Raw genomic sequence first — 16,415 nt, 5'->3', positions numbered from 1 at the left:
GGGCAAAAAGAAAAAAAATAAGAACACTGGCAGTATCAAAGTAAAACCTGGATACTCCACTGAATCTGAGAAATGCATATTTTACACTAATATTTAGCTATTACCTTACGAAATTCTATTTAGCCTTACATCAAACTACAACTAAACTGACTGTAAATGTGTATGTTTTAAATCAAACATCAGATTGTGAAGAGAACCAAGATCCTTAATGCGCACTTTAGCTAAATATATTTGTTATATATATATATATACACACTGTTTGTATTTTAGACAGGAGTTCAACACTGTAAAAGTAAAAATTAAGTCACTTTTCAAGTCAGGAAGTGAAGAGTTAAAGAGTGGCCTACTTCAACACTTCAATCTACAAAATAAAAAGCCAAAAGAGAATGTGACATAGATTTAAATAAAACACACAGCTGATGAATCACATGAAACAAATTAGCTGATTTTTAATGCCAGCTCTACTTAAGTCTGAATGCGAACAGTGTTCCGAATGCGATGAACAAAGCTACTGTTCAGAAGCCAATAGCCCACTGCTGGTGTGCAGATTGAAGTCTCTATTCTAACCTCCTGAGCTCAATGTCTTAAACTACGCCTTTGAAAGAAATATTTATGTAAATGATAATCTTTTGGCAAAGAGCCACAAAAACCATACGTGCCTGCACTTCTCAGATAAAAAAATAAAAGGTTAGCATTTAAAGCACTTTAGAAGTTACTTTTTCTAAAATACAAGCATGCAGATCTAAAAATAAAGCACTGTGAACACACTTTTTTCATTTTGGGGCTAGATTCCTGAGGCAAAAGAATTATATTTAAAATCAGAAACATCAGAAAGTGTCAGTGCTACAGACTGTCTGTTTCCAGGAGAAACTACTTGAATTTAGAAGGAATTAAACTAAAACAAAACATTTCATTGATTGAAGCGAACCTTAAAAATTAATTCCACTACTCTTCACATTGCTTTCCCATGAGCAGCTGAAATTAAAAACTGCTTTCATTCGGGAGTAAGTTACATTGCAACAACAATGAATTATTCCTGGCTTTTTCCTCAAATATAGACAACTTAGTACAAGTACACAGAGGCACATCATCTTATCTTTCATTCTGTAAATTAGATTCACATTTGCTCTAATTACGGTCACCTTGTACTTCCATGACTGACTTAGAAAATAACCAACCATGGTCTGACAGTGTGTACAGCACTGAATGTTGCCAGCACAGCTCAGAGGAAGGTGCTAAGCTGTTGAACCTATTGGCCATCTCCTTCACTACCCTACTAGGTGGTGGCAAAATGGCAACAGCCAAAATTACCCACCTTCACCCGCACTGGAGGCTGCAGTGGAGGTGCCCACATTGCCTATGCCACTGGTTATGTCAGGCCCTGGAATATGCCAACAGGATTTACTCACCTCTTCCCCCAGCCAGGGCTTTTGGGGCAGGCTGCCTCTGACCCAGTGTAGCGCAGTAACCGGGCTGTGCTGACAAGAGCTGTGAGGAGCCTCACTGCAGGGCTCTCCTGCCTGAGCTAAGAACAGCTTTTAAGCTCAGACCTTTGCCCTTGGTCCTCCTCCGAGCTACATCTATGCACCTTTGGTCTTGACCTTGACTACTGGCTTAACTTCCTGCCTTGAGCTGTGCCTTGTGGCTACACACCACAGGGCTGTTGGCTGTCCCTGGTTACCGTCACTGAACCCGCTCAGCTTTTCCTGTTTGGCTACTGAGTGATTGCTCCCCTTGCTCACAGTGCCATGCCTGCCTTGCAGCCCTCCTCAGCTCCCAGCTCACCCTCGCTCATGGAGCAGAACCCTGCTGTTCCCACACTGATAGAAGGTTGACTTCTTTACAAGTCCTCATACCCCAAAGGGCTGTTCTCTCTGCTCTTTCCAAACCTCTCTCCCTGAAGGTTAAAAACAAAGAAATGCTTCAAATTGATCTTTGCACACCTAATTTTTTTTCTTCATGTGTTTTACAGAAGCAAGCAACTGCATGGACAAAAGTAATTTAACTTTCACACCCCATAAAAAGCAAATTAATTAATTGCTATTAAATAATAGAGCAACAGAAGGCATGAGCATGAAGGCATGTCATGTTTTATCTATCATGGGCTTTTAAATTTTTTTCTCTCAAGATAGTACAAATCAAAAATGTTGCTTCAAATAATGAAATAATTTGTCATTAAAAATAAGAAAAAAATTTCTACAGGTTTGATGCTGAGAAACACAAAACTAGAAAATCTTGGCCGCTATGGAATGCAATAAGAAATTCTGATGCTCAACAGTCTGCTAATTTGATGTCCGATCTCTAATACCTAATAATCAAATCTTATGCTTTGCACTGAAGTTACTTATCCCACTCTTCTCATGTCTGGTCAATATAGTGACAGTGGTAAAAGCTCTCACACAAATCACTCCAGGAACTTTGTAGTACTTTCAATATATTAGCACCTGTGCTACAAATATTCTCTCAAACTGAAAACTGCAACAGGTCACTTGGACACTGAAAAAGAACATTCGCTTATACACCCATTCATATAAAAATAGGAACAAAAAGCCATCACACAGTCAATAATATAACATAAGGGAACAAATGCTTTATCTTTATAAAGACCAAAAAAAAGAGAAAGCTATAGTTTGATATATCTATGTAGACAAAAATTCAAGTCCCCTCAGCGCATATTAAGCAGAAGAGACTTCACTGAACAGATGCAACAGCTATTTAAAAACTCCTATTACCATAGGTATTCAGGAAAGCTTGATTTGCAAAACTGACTCTATTCAATTCAAGAACCAGCAGATAAACCACCTCTCCACCTCTCCTCCTAAAGCGTTCCTGCTTTTGATCATTTCAGAAAAAAAAACCATTCTGATGCTTAAAAGATTGGTATTTATTAAACTAATCTCCCACACCCAGTATCACACACTGTCACTGAGCCATATTAAAAAGTTCTGTTCTTTAAACAACTCTCTGGCATACTTTATGATTAAAATAAAGTGTTAAAGCAGTTACAAATGCCCGGATTCATTCACAGCTTTGCAGTGCTATTTGAATTACAAAAGGCAAAAGAATTTTAAAAAAGGTGGGCATCAACCACCTACTACTCAACTGCTACATTGCCTTTTAACATTGAGACCACACTATTAGCACAGTAAGAAACGTAATAACTTTATGTGCCCTGCCTTTTAAGTATGAGGCAATAAAAGGAGATGGAAAAACAAAAAGCAGGTTAAATATTTTAGAAGTAATGCCTCACTGTGAGGTCTACAATACTAAATTGTCTACTTAAAGGAAGTGATTTATTTAAACCTGGCCTGGGCAAAGATGATTGTAGAGAACATTATCATCAGAGTGATGAATGTGGCACCTTCCACAGAGTTTTCATTTTTAATTTCTATAATCACTAAATAGCTACACTTCTTAAATTAATACATCAATAGGTATTAAGCAACTCACAAATCCCTCTGAAGTTCATTTCACCCTTTTTTTAAAAAGGTATTTAAACAGTGTCACAACTGGAATTAACATAATAACCTTCCAAAAAAGTTACATTTCAATGATCTTGCTGAATTTTAACATTTAAAATTTCTACAGAATTGCTGAAAGCATGTAACATACTTTTCTAAAAGAATAATTCAATAGATATTTGTCTAAAGCACTGTAATGAAAAAGTAAACAGATAATGCTTATCTTCCATTTTTATTTTACTTTTCTTCTTACTTATGTATATTAACAAAAAAAACCTCAAATGATTTAAACAAAAGCTTTTAGCTCAACACATAATTGCAACAAAATTACAATAATTGTACCAATTAAAATAATCCTGAATGAACAGTTTGTCATCTTAATGTTCCAATGGTTTATAGAAGGATCTACTTAATTAGCTGAAATTGCTTTCCAATGTTAGTATCAAATGTCATTTGTTAAAAGTTGAACGATTTTGAAAATAATTTAACAAAGCAATTTTACAAAACACCAAGAACCAACATTTTCTTTTCAGCTGAATAAAGCAAGCAGATGTGTCATCAAATTGCTATAAAAATAAATGAGCCTTTATATGGAGAAAAATAAATTTTACTACTAGTGCTACAGAATACTATTTTTGTATGAAATCAGATTCTTTAATAAAATAATTTCATATCATTTATATCTTGGTGATATTTTTAGTATGCTATAAATATACTTTCTTAAATTGAGGTAGTAAACAATCAAGGAGAAATATTCCACCGTACATGAAACAGAAAAATGTTTTAACGTAAGTGATTTCTTGATTTGATTACTATGTGTGCATTACACAAGAGATCTGAATCTATCAGGAAAACATGGCACCACTGAAACCATGTTATAGAACTCCAAATCTATAGTAATGAACTGCGGTTTCACTTATAAATCAATTCGTTTGTACCAGTTTAATTTCAAGAGAAAAGGAAAAAAATAAAAGAAAAACCCTTCTGTGGTTGATTTCAAGAAAGAGTAACTTCACTAAAGACTGGAAAAAAACTCAAGCAAAATCATATACCAGTGCTGAAACTGGACTGGAACTGAAAAAATTAAGAAACAACAATTCCTTCTATTATTGATAAATTAAACAAAGCATATATTCCACAATCCATCCCTTGGAATGCTGTACAAGTTGCAAAAGCCTTAAAATGAAATTAATACATGAGCTATGGCTCGCTTAGATCCTTTGGTGCTTCAACCCCTGTAACCCCCCTCCCTCCTTCCCCCAACAAGAAAAATAAAAAGAATTAGAAAAAGAAAAAGAAAAAGAGAAAAAGGTGCTGAATTAAAGAAAGCCGTTATGCTATTCTTCTAAATTTGGTGTGTTCTGCCTCGGCACATCGTATTGCCATCCAATTTGCCATCCATCATAGGTAGGCATGCACACATATGTGCACAAAGACTTTATCACAGAGGTTAAATAAAGCCCAAGTGATGGATGAATTACATGTTGCTAAGTTTTAAATAACGGTTACCTACAACTCTGAGAAAAGTATAACCATTTTCTTGTCCTGAGAAATCTTTTTTCAAAATCAAAGAGCTCTTGATTTCCATAGTTTCCTTCAGCTTCCCAAAAAGCATATTTTCAAGGAGATTAAGGAAGGGTGGAGATCGTAATCTGAACAGATGGCTCATGAGTTTCTTCTATCCTGAGCCAAGCTCTTCTGTTCTAATATTTTTAATAAATATATAAAAATAGTCACAGAAATTTACAGACCATCAGCTATTTGCAAATATCCTCATAAAAAATCAGAAAGTTCTGTCTTAATATTCTGGTTTGCTCAAAGCCCCTGTCTTAACACCCCAGTTTGGTCAAAGTTAGGGCAAAGAATGACAGGTAGGACTGTCCCTCGTGACATCAAGCCCAAAAAGCAGATTAACATCAAAAGCAGCCAGTAGGAAGCACCTGAATAGAAGGTTACATGAATATCTGAATTCTGTAGCATTAAAAAAATTGTATATTCAGTCATGGGGGACAAGCACCCTCCCCTCCCCAGCATCTTTAAGCACTGATCTCATGGTCCCTCTTAGGGCTACCTACTCAGATATACCAGCCTTACACTTCTCACATTTTCAGCAGGTAAGGGCTAGAATTATATTCAGAAAGACACAGAACCTAGGTCCTAACCCCATAAGAGAGAGGACAATATTTACCACACCTCTACCTAGTGCCTGGGTGAATGTCTGGTATCTGAGCACAACCATGAGGAAATTCTCATGGATTGTCATCAACTTCATACTGACTTTTTTCTTTCCAAAAGGCCCTCTGTAACAGGTAGATCATTAAATTCTTCTGGTAGCCTCCAGTGCATACCCCGCCATTTTCTTTCCAAAGGCCAACTGGAACTTTTCCACAGTGGCCTTCCTTGCCTGCTGGACAACACGTCTTGCTCACCAGCACCAGGAGGTTCCCGCAACCTGTAACACATCCTGTCCCAGCACTTGGTACAACTAATTCAGACACATTTATCTTAGAATTAAAGTAGCCCTTTCTGCTGTACTTTGTGCTGAACCTCATTTTATCCTCCTGCTTCAAACATGCTCAAACCACGTTTTTTGTCCTTTACTTGGCTCTTTAAGCGCTTCAGCTACTGACTGAATAGGTTCTAGGTGCAATGTAGGCCTTGCTTTAGCAATTCTGTACATTCACAACAGAACTGTTTCACAGCAGAACCATTGATTACACAGGACTCTCAGGGGTAAAAATTCAGTCCATAGTTTTTCAAGTTTTTTCAAGTATTCAATTACAATAATTTTCTGAAATGCCATACAAGACATTCTTGAACTCAAGAGGCATACGCATGCCTGAAGTTTCACTTTCAATTGCATAAATCTTACAGTCCAGCTACCAACAGCTCTAAGAAGTGGCAGACTGGTAAATTTACCACATCTAGTTGAGAACAGGCTTGCTCATAGATACAGAAACTCTCCCTAATGCCTCTGGAAGGACAAAAGTCTCCAGAAGGACAGGCAAGAGAGTTACACAATTACTTCAGTGAATTCTAGGAACATTTTCCAATTGACAAAGTACTGCAGACTTTGATTTCTGCCATGATAAGAAGGATACGAAGAGATAAAATATGTTCAGCAGATTATCTTATTTAAGGAGGCAATTTGATGAGGAAAGGGACTGGGAAGACATTTCTTCTCATACAATCAGCTTTAATAGCATGATTTTTGATCAACATGGTGGTAAATATCAATCCCTGACATCTTTGGTCTTAAGAAGTAGAAAATATCAAGAAACTAAGACTACCAAGACTCAGAGCCTCAAACTGAAATGAAAAAATTAGGACTTTTGGGGAAAAGAAAGAAATAAATCAAATGTCTTAAGAATGCGGAGGGCTGGAGAAGAGAGGAGAAAGTCTGGCAAAACTGGGAGTCAACACTGCTTGATGTGAGACTACAGCTTTCCCTGGCCTCTTAAGTATATCAATTTTGGTACAACTATTTTGAAATGCGATGATTAGAAACTCAGTCTTTAGAACTTAGAAAAATCACAGATTTGTATAACACAATACATTCTGCCCTTCCGTTGTTTTGTTGTTTTAGGGAACTCCTAAAGACACTGTTTCATTTTCTGACTGAAGTGGGGCACAAAACATTGTTCAGAGAAATCAGCAACAATTGATTAATTCCTTTCCTTACCACAGATTTACTGCCCACTACTGTGTTAGCAGGGCTGTAGATGAGATTATTTTCCCCAGTAGGGTATATACCTATATGAACAACAACTTTGATCTGCAACTTACTCACAGCTACTTCCACAACCCTCTGTGAAACTGTTATCTTGGTTATATGCCCACATGGCATCACCTCCCTCTATCAGACCATTCACTGGCATGTCAAATAGCACAAGAATTATCTTTGGAATCCTCACCTGCAAGTTTCTCATGAGACACATACTCCTATCTTTTGCTTCCTTCTTTTGTTTTCCTGGGGCAATCGTGCCTGTTATTATCTTAGATTTTAATACATTTAGATGTTCTAGAATAAGATCTTGCTTAAAATGTCTTAAATTTCAAAATAGTTCCTTGTCTTCTTCCTATGTTCATGGACTCTGTTGAGAATTCAGTTTTGTAAAATGTATATTTTTTCCTACAAAAGCCACAGTGACTTTTCCCAAGATATCATTTATTTAGATCTGACACTGTCGTTTATTCTGGTGTCATGGATGCTTTACTTGCCTTCACAAGAGAGCACATTCCCATAGCTGGCTAATTTACAAGTCTGAGAAGTCTCAGTTGCAAACACTCAACAGAAACTTGCTTTAATCTGACAACTTAATTCTCTTAGAAATTTATTTGCAGAAAGCCCACATATTTTATTTCACTTCAGATCTTTAAAAATTTGCCTTTTGCAACTTCTGCAAGCCACTTTGGTGTTACACAAAATTGACTCTTTACAGTAACGCAGAAGAGAATACAGCACAACATAAATGTAGAGAAATATTAACGCTATGTCATAGCTATAAATCAAATGGTAAAGATAATTAAATTAGACCAGGATGGACATATGGGTAATGACAACAGTGAGCTTGACCACTGAAGAACCTAAACACAAAAAGGGGAGGAGCAACAAAATCAGAATTAAGAGCTTAACCTGGTAAGGAGAGAGACTACATGAAAATCCTGATGATGAGAAAAGGCAACACATTACCTGAAGGAGTAAATACTACTAATAATAAATATACCAGGTGAAAAGCAAGACCAACCAGACAAGTAGATAGAGATAGACTGAAATGAGAGGATAGAAGTGAGATGATAAAACAGGTCAGTTTAAGGAAATAAAGAGTAAAGACATTTTTCTTGAGCATATAAACTGAAAGCCAACAAAGCAGATTCAGCATTTTCTTTTCAAAATTTGCCACAGTGACAAAGCATGGGCTTGCCTCCCTCTAAAAAAGATTGAGAGCACAGAGTCTCAACCTGTTACCATAAGAGATGTTAAGTGACTCCAGCTCATAAAGGTTGTTCACAGAGGTGTGTATGTGTCACAAACTGAAGAGTAATTTTCTTTAGAGGACTGGGGGGGAAGAAGGAGGGGGGTGTTCTGTTTTGGGTTGGTTTTTCTTGTGGTTTTCTAATTGGTTGTGTGGTTTGGTTTTTTTGGTTTGTTTGTTGTTGTTGTCATTGTTGTTGGTTTTGGTTGTTGTTTTGCGGGGGGAGTCTGTGTTCTTTTGGTTTTGGTGGGGTTTTTTGTGAGGGTGGTTTTTCTGTTTGTTTGTTGGGTTTTCTGTTATAGACCCTGGAAGAAACTTCCCAATATGATATTCAGTAGGTTTTTCATCTCGGCATACTATGAAATAGGAAATACACACTTCTCCTAACAGATCTGGCTTCATACTCATCAACTTAGTCTTTGATATTCTTCACAGTATCTATAGAAAAAGACAAATTTACTTTCCCCAACAAGTCTTCATAATAAGAATATATTAGCTAGCTTTATTTTTAATGACAAATTGAAACACAGAGATAACAAGTAAACTTATTTAGTTACCAAATTGAGGTATCCATTTCTTTCCAGAATACTCCACCAACTGAAAGCAGAGCTCCCAGTAGCTCCAGATATAGCTCTGAACACTGAGTACTTAGCATTATCAGCCTACAGAACCATAAGCTGTACACCACCTCCCCACGGAGGCATGATTACTATCCAAGTGAAAGGTACTATAGAGGTGACTAGTCCAGCATCACACAAACTCTGACTAATAGTTGTGGAACAGCATTTCATTGTCTTACTTTAGTTATTGCATTCAACTCCAAAAGACAGCACTGCAATGTTACAGAAAATGGCCTTCTCTTTTACTACAGTTTGCAAAATTAAATCCTGGACATTACAAGATGGGAATCTCATGGAGGCAAAATAGCATATAATCATGGAAATCATATATCATTGTGCCTGCATAGAGGAGAATTAACTAAAGACTATATTTATTCTTTTGCTTCTTAGTGCTTGACTACCCGATTCTTTTCGCTTTCCCGTATTTTTTGTATGTTGTGAAAGTATCGCTTTCTCCGGGAAACAGCGAGCCAAGGCTCTGGCGCCAGCGCTCCCCGCGGCTGTGCCGAGCCGGGAGCGCCACCTGCCGGCACCGCGCCGCGCTGCACAGTCCCTGCGGCACTAGCGCTGCCGGGGGACCGCTGGGGACAGCCCGCCTCGGGGTCACAGGCGGGGACAGCCCGCCTCGGAGACACAGCTGCAGGGCAACACGGGGTTAACTGTCCCCCCCACCCCCTCCCGTTGCACCCTCAGCGCACACAGCGACCATCTACAGCAACTCCTCCGCTGAAGGGAGCTGTAACTGGTCAGCCTAGCGTGGTCACCCTCTGCTCCGCACCGTCTGCAGCAGAGGGGAAGGCAATGGAGAGTTCTCACTGCAAGGGAATCCTTGTGATTCAAAAGCTTTTTAACACATGAGCTTTTAAAATTTGGAAAAGCAACTGTAATATCAAAGGATTCTCTTTACACAGAGAATGCAATCAAGCGTGAAATTCTTACATTTAACATAGAACCTACAAGACTCCTTTTATTGACGAGATGTCCAAGCAGCAACCCTAAAGCTGCAATGTCACAATAGAAAGTAGTTTGACAAAAACTATTCAATACTAGGAAAACTATATTCTTGATTCTGAGCTAAAATATCAAGATATTTAAAAAAAAACCCTGAAGAATAAAAAGCGGAGAACAACAAACTCAGTACAGGAACATGCTACATAATTATCAAAATCTGGTATGTATTTTGATAACACATGAGAGACTCCAATGGGAAAGCTGCTCTATAAACTAACAAAACTTAGAAAACTGAAACTGAAGTTTTAGAAGAGGAACTAACTTTGAAATGATAGTGAAACAGTTATTTGAATCAAGTTACCTTAAACAGTTGCAGATAAAAAGAATAGCAATGACACTGAAAGGATTACTTTGGATAAAACATAATTTTAGAGGTCTGTATAGTCCCAGAGAAGAGTTCACAGACTTTTTCACATTCAGCATATGGTAAAGAAGATCACTCAAATCACCAGACAGACCTCAGCTTTGTCAATACCTCAGAAGAGTTACATATTTAGTTCCTTACACAGGTTCAATAGAAGGGGCTGAGAGACATCAATTCTCTTCCTAAGCATGCAGCAACATTATTGTTAGAAAACTTTTTTCTTTAATTGTTAAGAAGCTGAAGAATTGGTCTTGTTTTCCTTTTCCTTATTTTTCTGGTATTGCAGGTAGAATACAAACGGCTTTCCTTAAAAGATGATGATCACCTTCCCTTTTCCAATACATTGTACAGGGTTCTTCACTGTTTCTTCCCATTATGTACTCTGGTTTTAAAACACTAAAAAATTATCTATACCCTTGTAATTGTCAGTTATGAACTAGCAGTTACTCAAGTGGCTGTATCACTTCCAAACAACCTGCATAGCAAGAGGTACAACACAGCAGCAGTCATGAATCTCCTCCACACCTTAACTAATAAACCATGACTCGCTCCAGCTGGCACTAAGCATCAACAGCTCAAGTGTTTGTGCTAACAACAAACAACCCAGAACCCAAGTAAGTTATTCACATTCACTTGTCAATGTCCTTTTATTTATGTTGGTTTACTACGATTTAACATCCATGAATACTGGAATTACTAGCATCCATTTATGAAAAAAAAATCAGGTCTCTAATACCTCTTCTGGTTTATCAGAAGACAAACATTGTTATGTCTTGAAGACAGCTTTGGACTTCAATCATCCCAAAGTGATTTATTACTCTAGATGCCAATAATCAGAAAACTGTAATGAGTTTGTTGGGTAAATACTGAAAATATAAAATTGTGAAACATGCTTTACAGAAATCTGAACAAAGAGAAGTTTGAATAAAAAGCATGACAGAAAAGGAAATTCCTGATGATTCTGAATTACTTTACTTAGCTGATCACATAAACATTTGTGATACTAACTGTGTGAACACACAGTCGAAAGATGGGTTCCCTGTGCTTTACCTTCGATTTCACAGGTATATTATACTCATAGAGGAAACGCAAAACTCAAAAACTGGGTCCATACTCTAGAGGAGAGTGTTTTCTAATCATGCACTTAATTTACCTGTGAAGTCTGGTATTTCTAAAGCCATCTTCCATCTTAAAGCCAGTCAACTACTTCACTCTACTACTTGCCCTCTTTATCTGTCTTCAATCCTCAGCCTCATCATGCCCAATCCACACTTATCCCTCTACCTTCTGAGATTTCTGTGTTCAGATCATAACTGCACTTCAACTTTTCTAATACAACTCATTCAATCTTTCTCAAATAATCCTAATTCCATTCTCAGCCCACCCCAGATCCTACACAGTTCACCTCCTACTCCTTGACTTTCATTGCAGAGCACACTTCCAGTATTTTCTCTCCAAGTTCATTCCCCTGGACCCTGCAAAATTTCTAGATTTTCTGGTAACTTGTTCAATCAGTCACAATCTTCTCTCTTTACCTCAGCAGCTCTTTTCATTGGATCTCAATTATATTTTATCCAAACCAAACCTTTCTTTCTTCCCCCTGACTCTCAGATTCTGCTTTCCTTCTATAGGCCCCACTCTCAGTCACATCTCTCTCTTCCATTCCTCCCACTGTCATCAGGTCACAACTCACAAATCTTTTCTTACAAGCAGAGGGTTCTGGAGAGAGATGCTCACTGGCAACACAGGACAATTTGTTCTCAGCAGTAATACCTAGACAGCTCTGTAGGAAAGCAACTTGTAGCAGAAATGGAGAAAGACATGCCTCTTTTTCACATCCCTTAACTGCAGCACATGGCACTGCCATAGCACACCTGCTTAGCACAAAACCTTCAGAGATTTTTATCAGTGAAGGCCAGTTTCTGCTGAGCTTACTTCAGATTAACAAAGAAGTGGAAAAAATATCCAACTTGTAGCTTGGCCAAAGTAAAGATGAAAAGGATATCAAGAGACAAAAGTACAGTTAGCTGCCTGTGAAAGAATACCTGTACAGTTCTCTTTGGTTTAAATACAAAGCACTCATTCATACATGGAGCATCAATTAGCAATGAAACTCACTTAGAGTTTTCAAAAGTCAGCAAAAGAGGGTGAGATTGTGGGAATTTTAGATTACAACCTGATAAATGTCTGAAAGCCATGTTATTCTAGTGATCATTAATAACAATCACTATTTTAATCACTGAAATTGCACACCATTACCAGAATAATGACTACCTCTCATAGATGGTTTTTAAAGTCAGGTGATCTGGAACACCTTCAGTCTCTTCAAGATGCAGGATGAGCCACGATGTTCTATATGGCCACTGCTCTGTGAGATTGATCCAACTTGCCAGTCTGTCCCAATTGAATGTGATTTGATTGGCTCTCAATAAACGACCTGAAAGAACAAGAAAGAACAGAAGAAAACATAGAGGATTTTTTTCTCCCTTTTGAAAGATACCTTTTTTCCCCTCAAAGTAACAGTTATGTTACTTTGTTATTATCTGATATGTGAACTTCCTGCTATTATATTTTTAGCTCAGTAAATTCAAAAATCATTGCAAGATACATCTAAAAATATAATTTTACAGTCTAATAAAAATCCCTGCAAATACTGGTCAAAATATTAGACTCTCCAAAACTGTCAACTTCAGCCCCAGTTTAAACACTAATTACTATCATCCTGCTCCTGATGAATCTTAACTTACTTCAACCAAATTCAATAAAGAATTTCACACAGCATTAATTTCTCCATCTAAACACAGAATTTCATGCTAATACTTTGACAGATTTTCTATGCACTCGTATATGAAATGTGGTCAAAACAAGTTAAGCATACAACTGCCAACTTCAATAGCTAATATAGTAAAATTCAATGCTATAAAAAAAGACTGGTTTAAGTTAGTAAGGTAAGGTATAAATTACAAATAAGGTTATTTTGAAAACCAGAAAAAGTTAATACTACAATTTAGGCATCTGAAGTTTCAGCAAATTTTCTGTCTTTTATTTATATCTGTAATTACATGTAACATACAGCCTGAAGGCTCTGATCATAAAGCTGTTCATGAAATCATCATGTCTAACCACAGATTATACTACAATAAAAGTGTTCCTGCAAGGTCTTTTTTTTTAGTTTAATTTTACAACTAATATTTTGTGATTTTGTTATGCTTTTGTAACTGCACTGTAATTTGCCAAAACAAGACAGGTTACATGCTACAAATTGCAGTAACAACTAAGAGACAGACCACTTATTTAAAACATTAGCCCAGAATTTGAGAGGCTAAATATGTTGCAGATTTATTCTCTTAACTATACACAGTGTGAAAAGTAACTCAATTTCTCTGCTTTGGGTAGCTGTAGGGCCACCCAGTGCCTTCTACTGTCTGTAATAGAAAAGACACTAAATAATCACTCCCCATTCTCTTACTACATGAAACATGTTTTTATTAAACCTCCATAACCCCTCTTCCAGTTATTTCCAGTTTTTAAAGTTCATAGATACCAATGTCTTGACTGTATTTTATTGAAGAAAAGCAGGTGACAAAATGCTTTCATCAGCCCTACACAATCATTTAGGGAAAAAGAACTGCAAATATTCACAGCAAAAATAAACAGGATACATACTTGGTTTTCCACTCACAGCTTACCTTTTTACATATCATCACTACAATCTTTGCTCACACCACAGTATTATGAAATTGAAAAATGTAATTTTCTTATACCACTTCAAAATAAAAAAATATAAAATTTCCTAAAAATGCAAAATAGAATAATTTGTCTCCCAACTGAAGCCAATGAAACAACAAATATTACATATCTTTCAAATTCCATGTAGAATGGTCAATAATGTTTTCATACATTTTGGAAGAGTTTGCTTCAGAAGGACTTTCAAAATCAAAACATCAACTGACTTGTTCAATTTAGTTTACACACTGAAAAGTCTGAGTGTAACTACAAGCAGCCAAAACACAATCCTGTTTACTGCATACCAGCATGTCATGCTTACCAGTCACTGAAACAATATTTAGCAACCTCCTCATGGTCTGAGGGCTGATATCACTGAACCAATCCTCTGTAACCAACAGCTTGGTCAAATCAAATGACATTTGGCGGGTTATGGTCCTCTGCATCTGGCGCCTTCGGTAAGTATCCTGATAATGAAGCAAAAACCCAAGGAATACTGATTAGTACCAAAAGCTTTTATGTATTTCAAATACTTCAGTTTTACTTGATCATCAAGTTAGAGCCTTTGTGAGTAAGTCTGTGAACCTGACAGGTAATATCAAATGTACAAGAATTTAATTCTGATTTACCTGTGTAAAAGCTGAACACTATTTCCACAGAAGCCAAGAAGTGGTAAGAGTTACACATTTTACTTCTACATCAATTCTGAGAGGGCAAAATAGAGTAACATAGCAAAATATTTTCTAAAATGATTACTACTTTCAGCATTTCTATCAATGCTTCCTACTGTCTCTCCAATGAGTTAATATGATCCATTTACTACCCACATGTAACAATTCAAGCGACCATTAGGCTCCTCCACTACATAATTCTCAGAGTCTCTACCAATGGCAGCTCAAGAACTCAGTAGCCTCAGACTCTATGTTCTTTTTCACAACTTTCTAGATACCAGTTTGTGATTTTATGTAAATATGAAAGGAGAGAAAGCAGGATAAGAATGTGGTAGACATTGCAGTACAAGTCTAGTACTTAATATTGCTTTGATTAAGTCAGTTACTGTCTCTTGTTGCAACGTCCTGCAACAAACTGATGTCAGGCTTACACAAAAAAAAATCCAAAATATACACACAGACCATAGCTCCTAGAGGATCTGCTGTATCATCTCAGCATTCACAGAGAGCTGTATTTAATTTTTTGTGGAAAGGAATACTTTGGTGAGCAAGCAAACTTTTTCCTCTTTGACAGAGCATCAGTCTACTAATGTAAGAACAGACTTTTCTTACATGGATCATTTATAAAAATTTCAAAAGAATGGGTTGATAAGTCTTCCAAGTTGATATTACTGAAAATGTCAAAGAAAAAAAAACAGAAAAGAAAAAAAGGTTTTACCAGTATCTCTATTTAGACTAAAAATCCTTCTCACCCGCCTGTTGAGAGCAGTTTTGCTACCAAGCTTGGTCATGTCTCCAAGACTGTTCTGAGAAACTCTCCTGTCAACCTCTTCATGCAATCCTATGGAAAGGAAAACAAAGGTAGGCATATATCTCTCTAGTCATATACATTTGACTGACCTGTAAAAATAATACTAATGATCTGTCAATTATTTTAAAAATTTCTTCCAAAACACAGATTTTGGATTGTTGGTTTTGTAATGCTCATATCACCTTCCTGCAGAACCTTACCTGCATTATCTGCATAAGGAATATCCCCATTGGTTGTTGAAGCTACCATCAGTTTTTTTGCATTACTAAGCCCTCGGCTGTTGAGAAAAACAGGCAAATGGACAATATTTCGCATGTAATCATGGCCATTTATGTTTGAATCCCGTAGAACACTGTTGAGATTCTGGTTAATTGCCTTTATAATAATGTGTGGGTCACTTGCAAAAATCGCAATGAATGGTCCTTTTGAAAACAAGACTCGCACCTGTAAAAAAGTAGACAGTAAACCTTGTTAGTAACAACTAACTGTAGCTGCAGATCACTTGAACATTTGGCTCAACAGCTTATATTCATTCTGTTCAAGGAATAAAACCTGAGAGGCCAAGAGATGAATGGACATGTCATCTTCTTCTATATGAGGTATCTAACATTAGGAACTTATTCACAGCTAGAAATAAGCACACTCAACAAGTCAACAGCAGAATTTACAATGGAAATCATCACCAAGGATGTATCATGCAGTAATGTTCCAGTTTCCCACAAATATTTAGCATTTAAGTATTTTTCATCTCAAGTACTTCAAAGGTAAAAATATG

At 36.9% G+C, this 16,415-nt stretch overlaps 1 protein-coding gene across 5 annotated transcripts in view; it reads right to left on the bottom strand.

Annotated features, from left to right (window-relative positions):
* The window catches only part of KIDINS220 (kinase D interacting substrate 220), a 75,178-nt gene that overhangs the window by 24,451 nt on the left and 34,312 nt on the right, over positions 1 to 16,415 (bottom strand). For all 5 annotated transcript variants that reach the window (XM_084203241.1, XM_084203244.1, XM_084203245.1 and 2 more), the window contains 4 exons: positions 15,841 to 16,084; positions 15,582 to 15,670; positions 14,481 to 14,625; positions 12,707 to 12,869 (listed from right to left, as the gene is read on the bottom strand). In XM_084203241.1, coding sequence (XP_084059367.1) covers positions 12,707 to 12,869; positions 14,481 to 14,625; positions 15,582 to 15,670; positions 15,841 to 16,084 — 641 coding nt within the window. The remainder of the gene's footprint in view (positions 1 to 12,706; positions 12,870 to 14,480; positions 14,626 to 15,581; positions 15,671 to 15,840; positions 16,085 to 16,415) is intronic.

The sequence above is a fragment of the Fringilla coelebs genome (genome assembly GCF_963513975.1).
Source record: "Fringilla coelebs genome assembly, chromosome: 3".
Lineage (NCBI taxonomy): Eukaryota > Metazoa > Chordata > Aves > Passeriformes > Fringillidae > Fringilla > Fringilla coelebs.
This window is presented reverse-complemented; position numbering and strand designations above follow the sequence as displayed.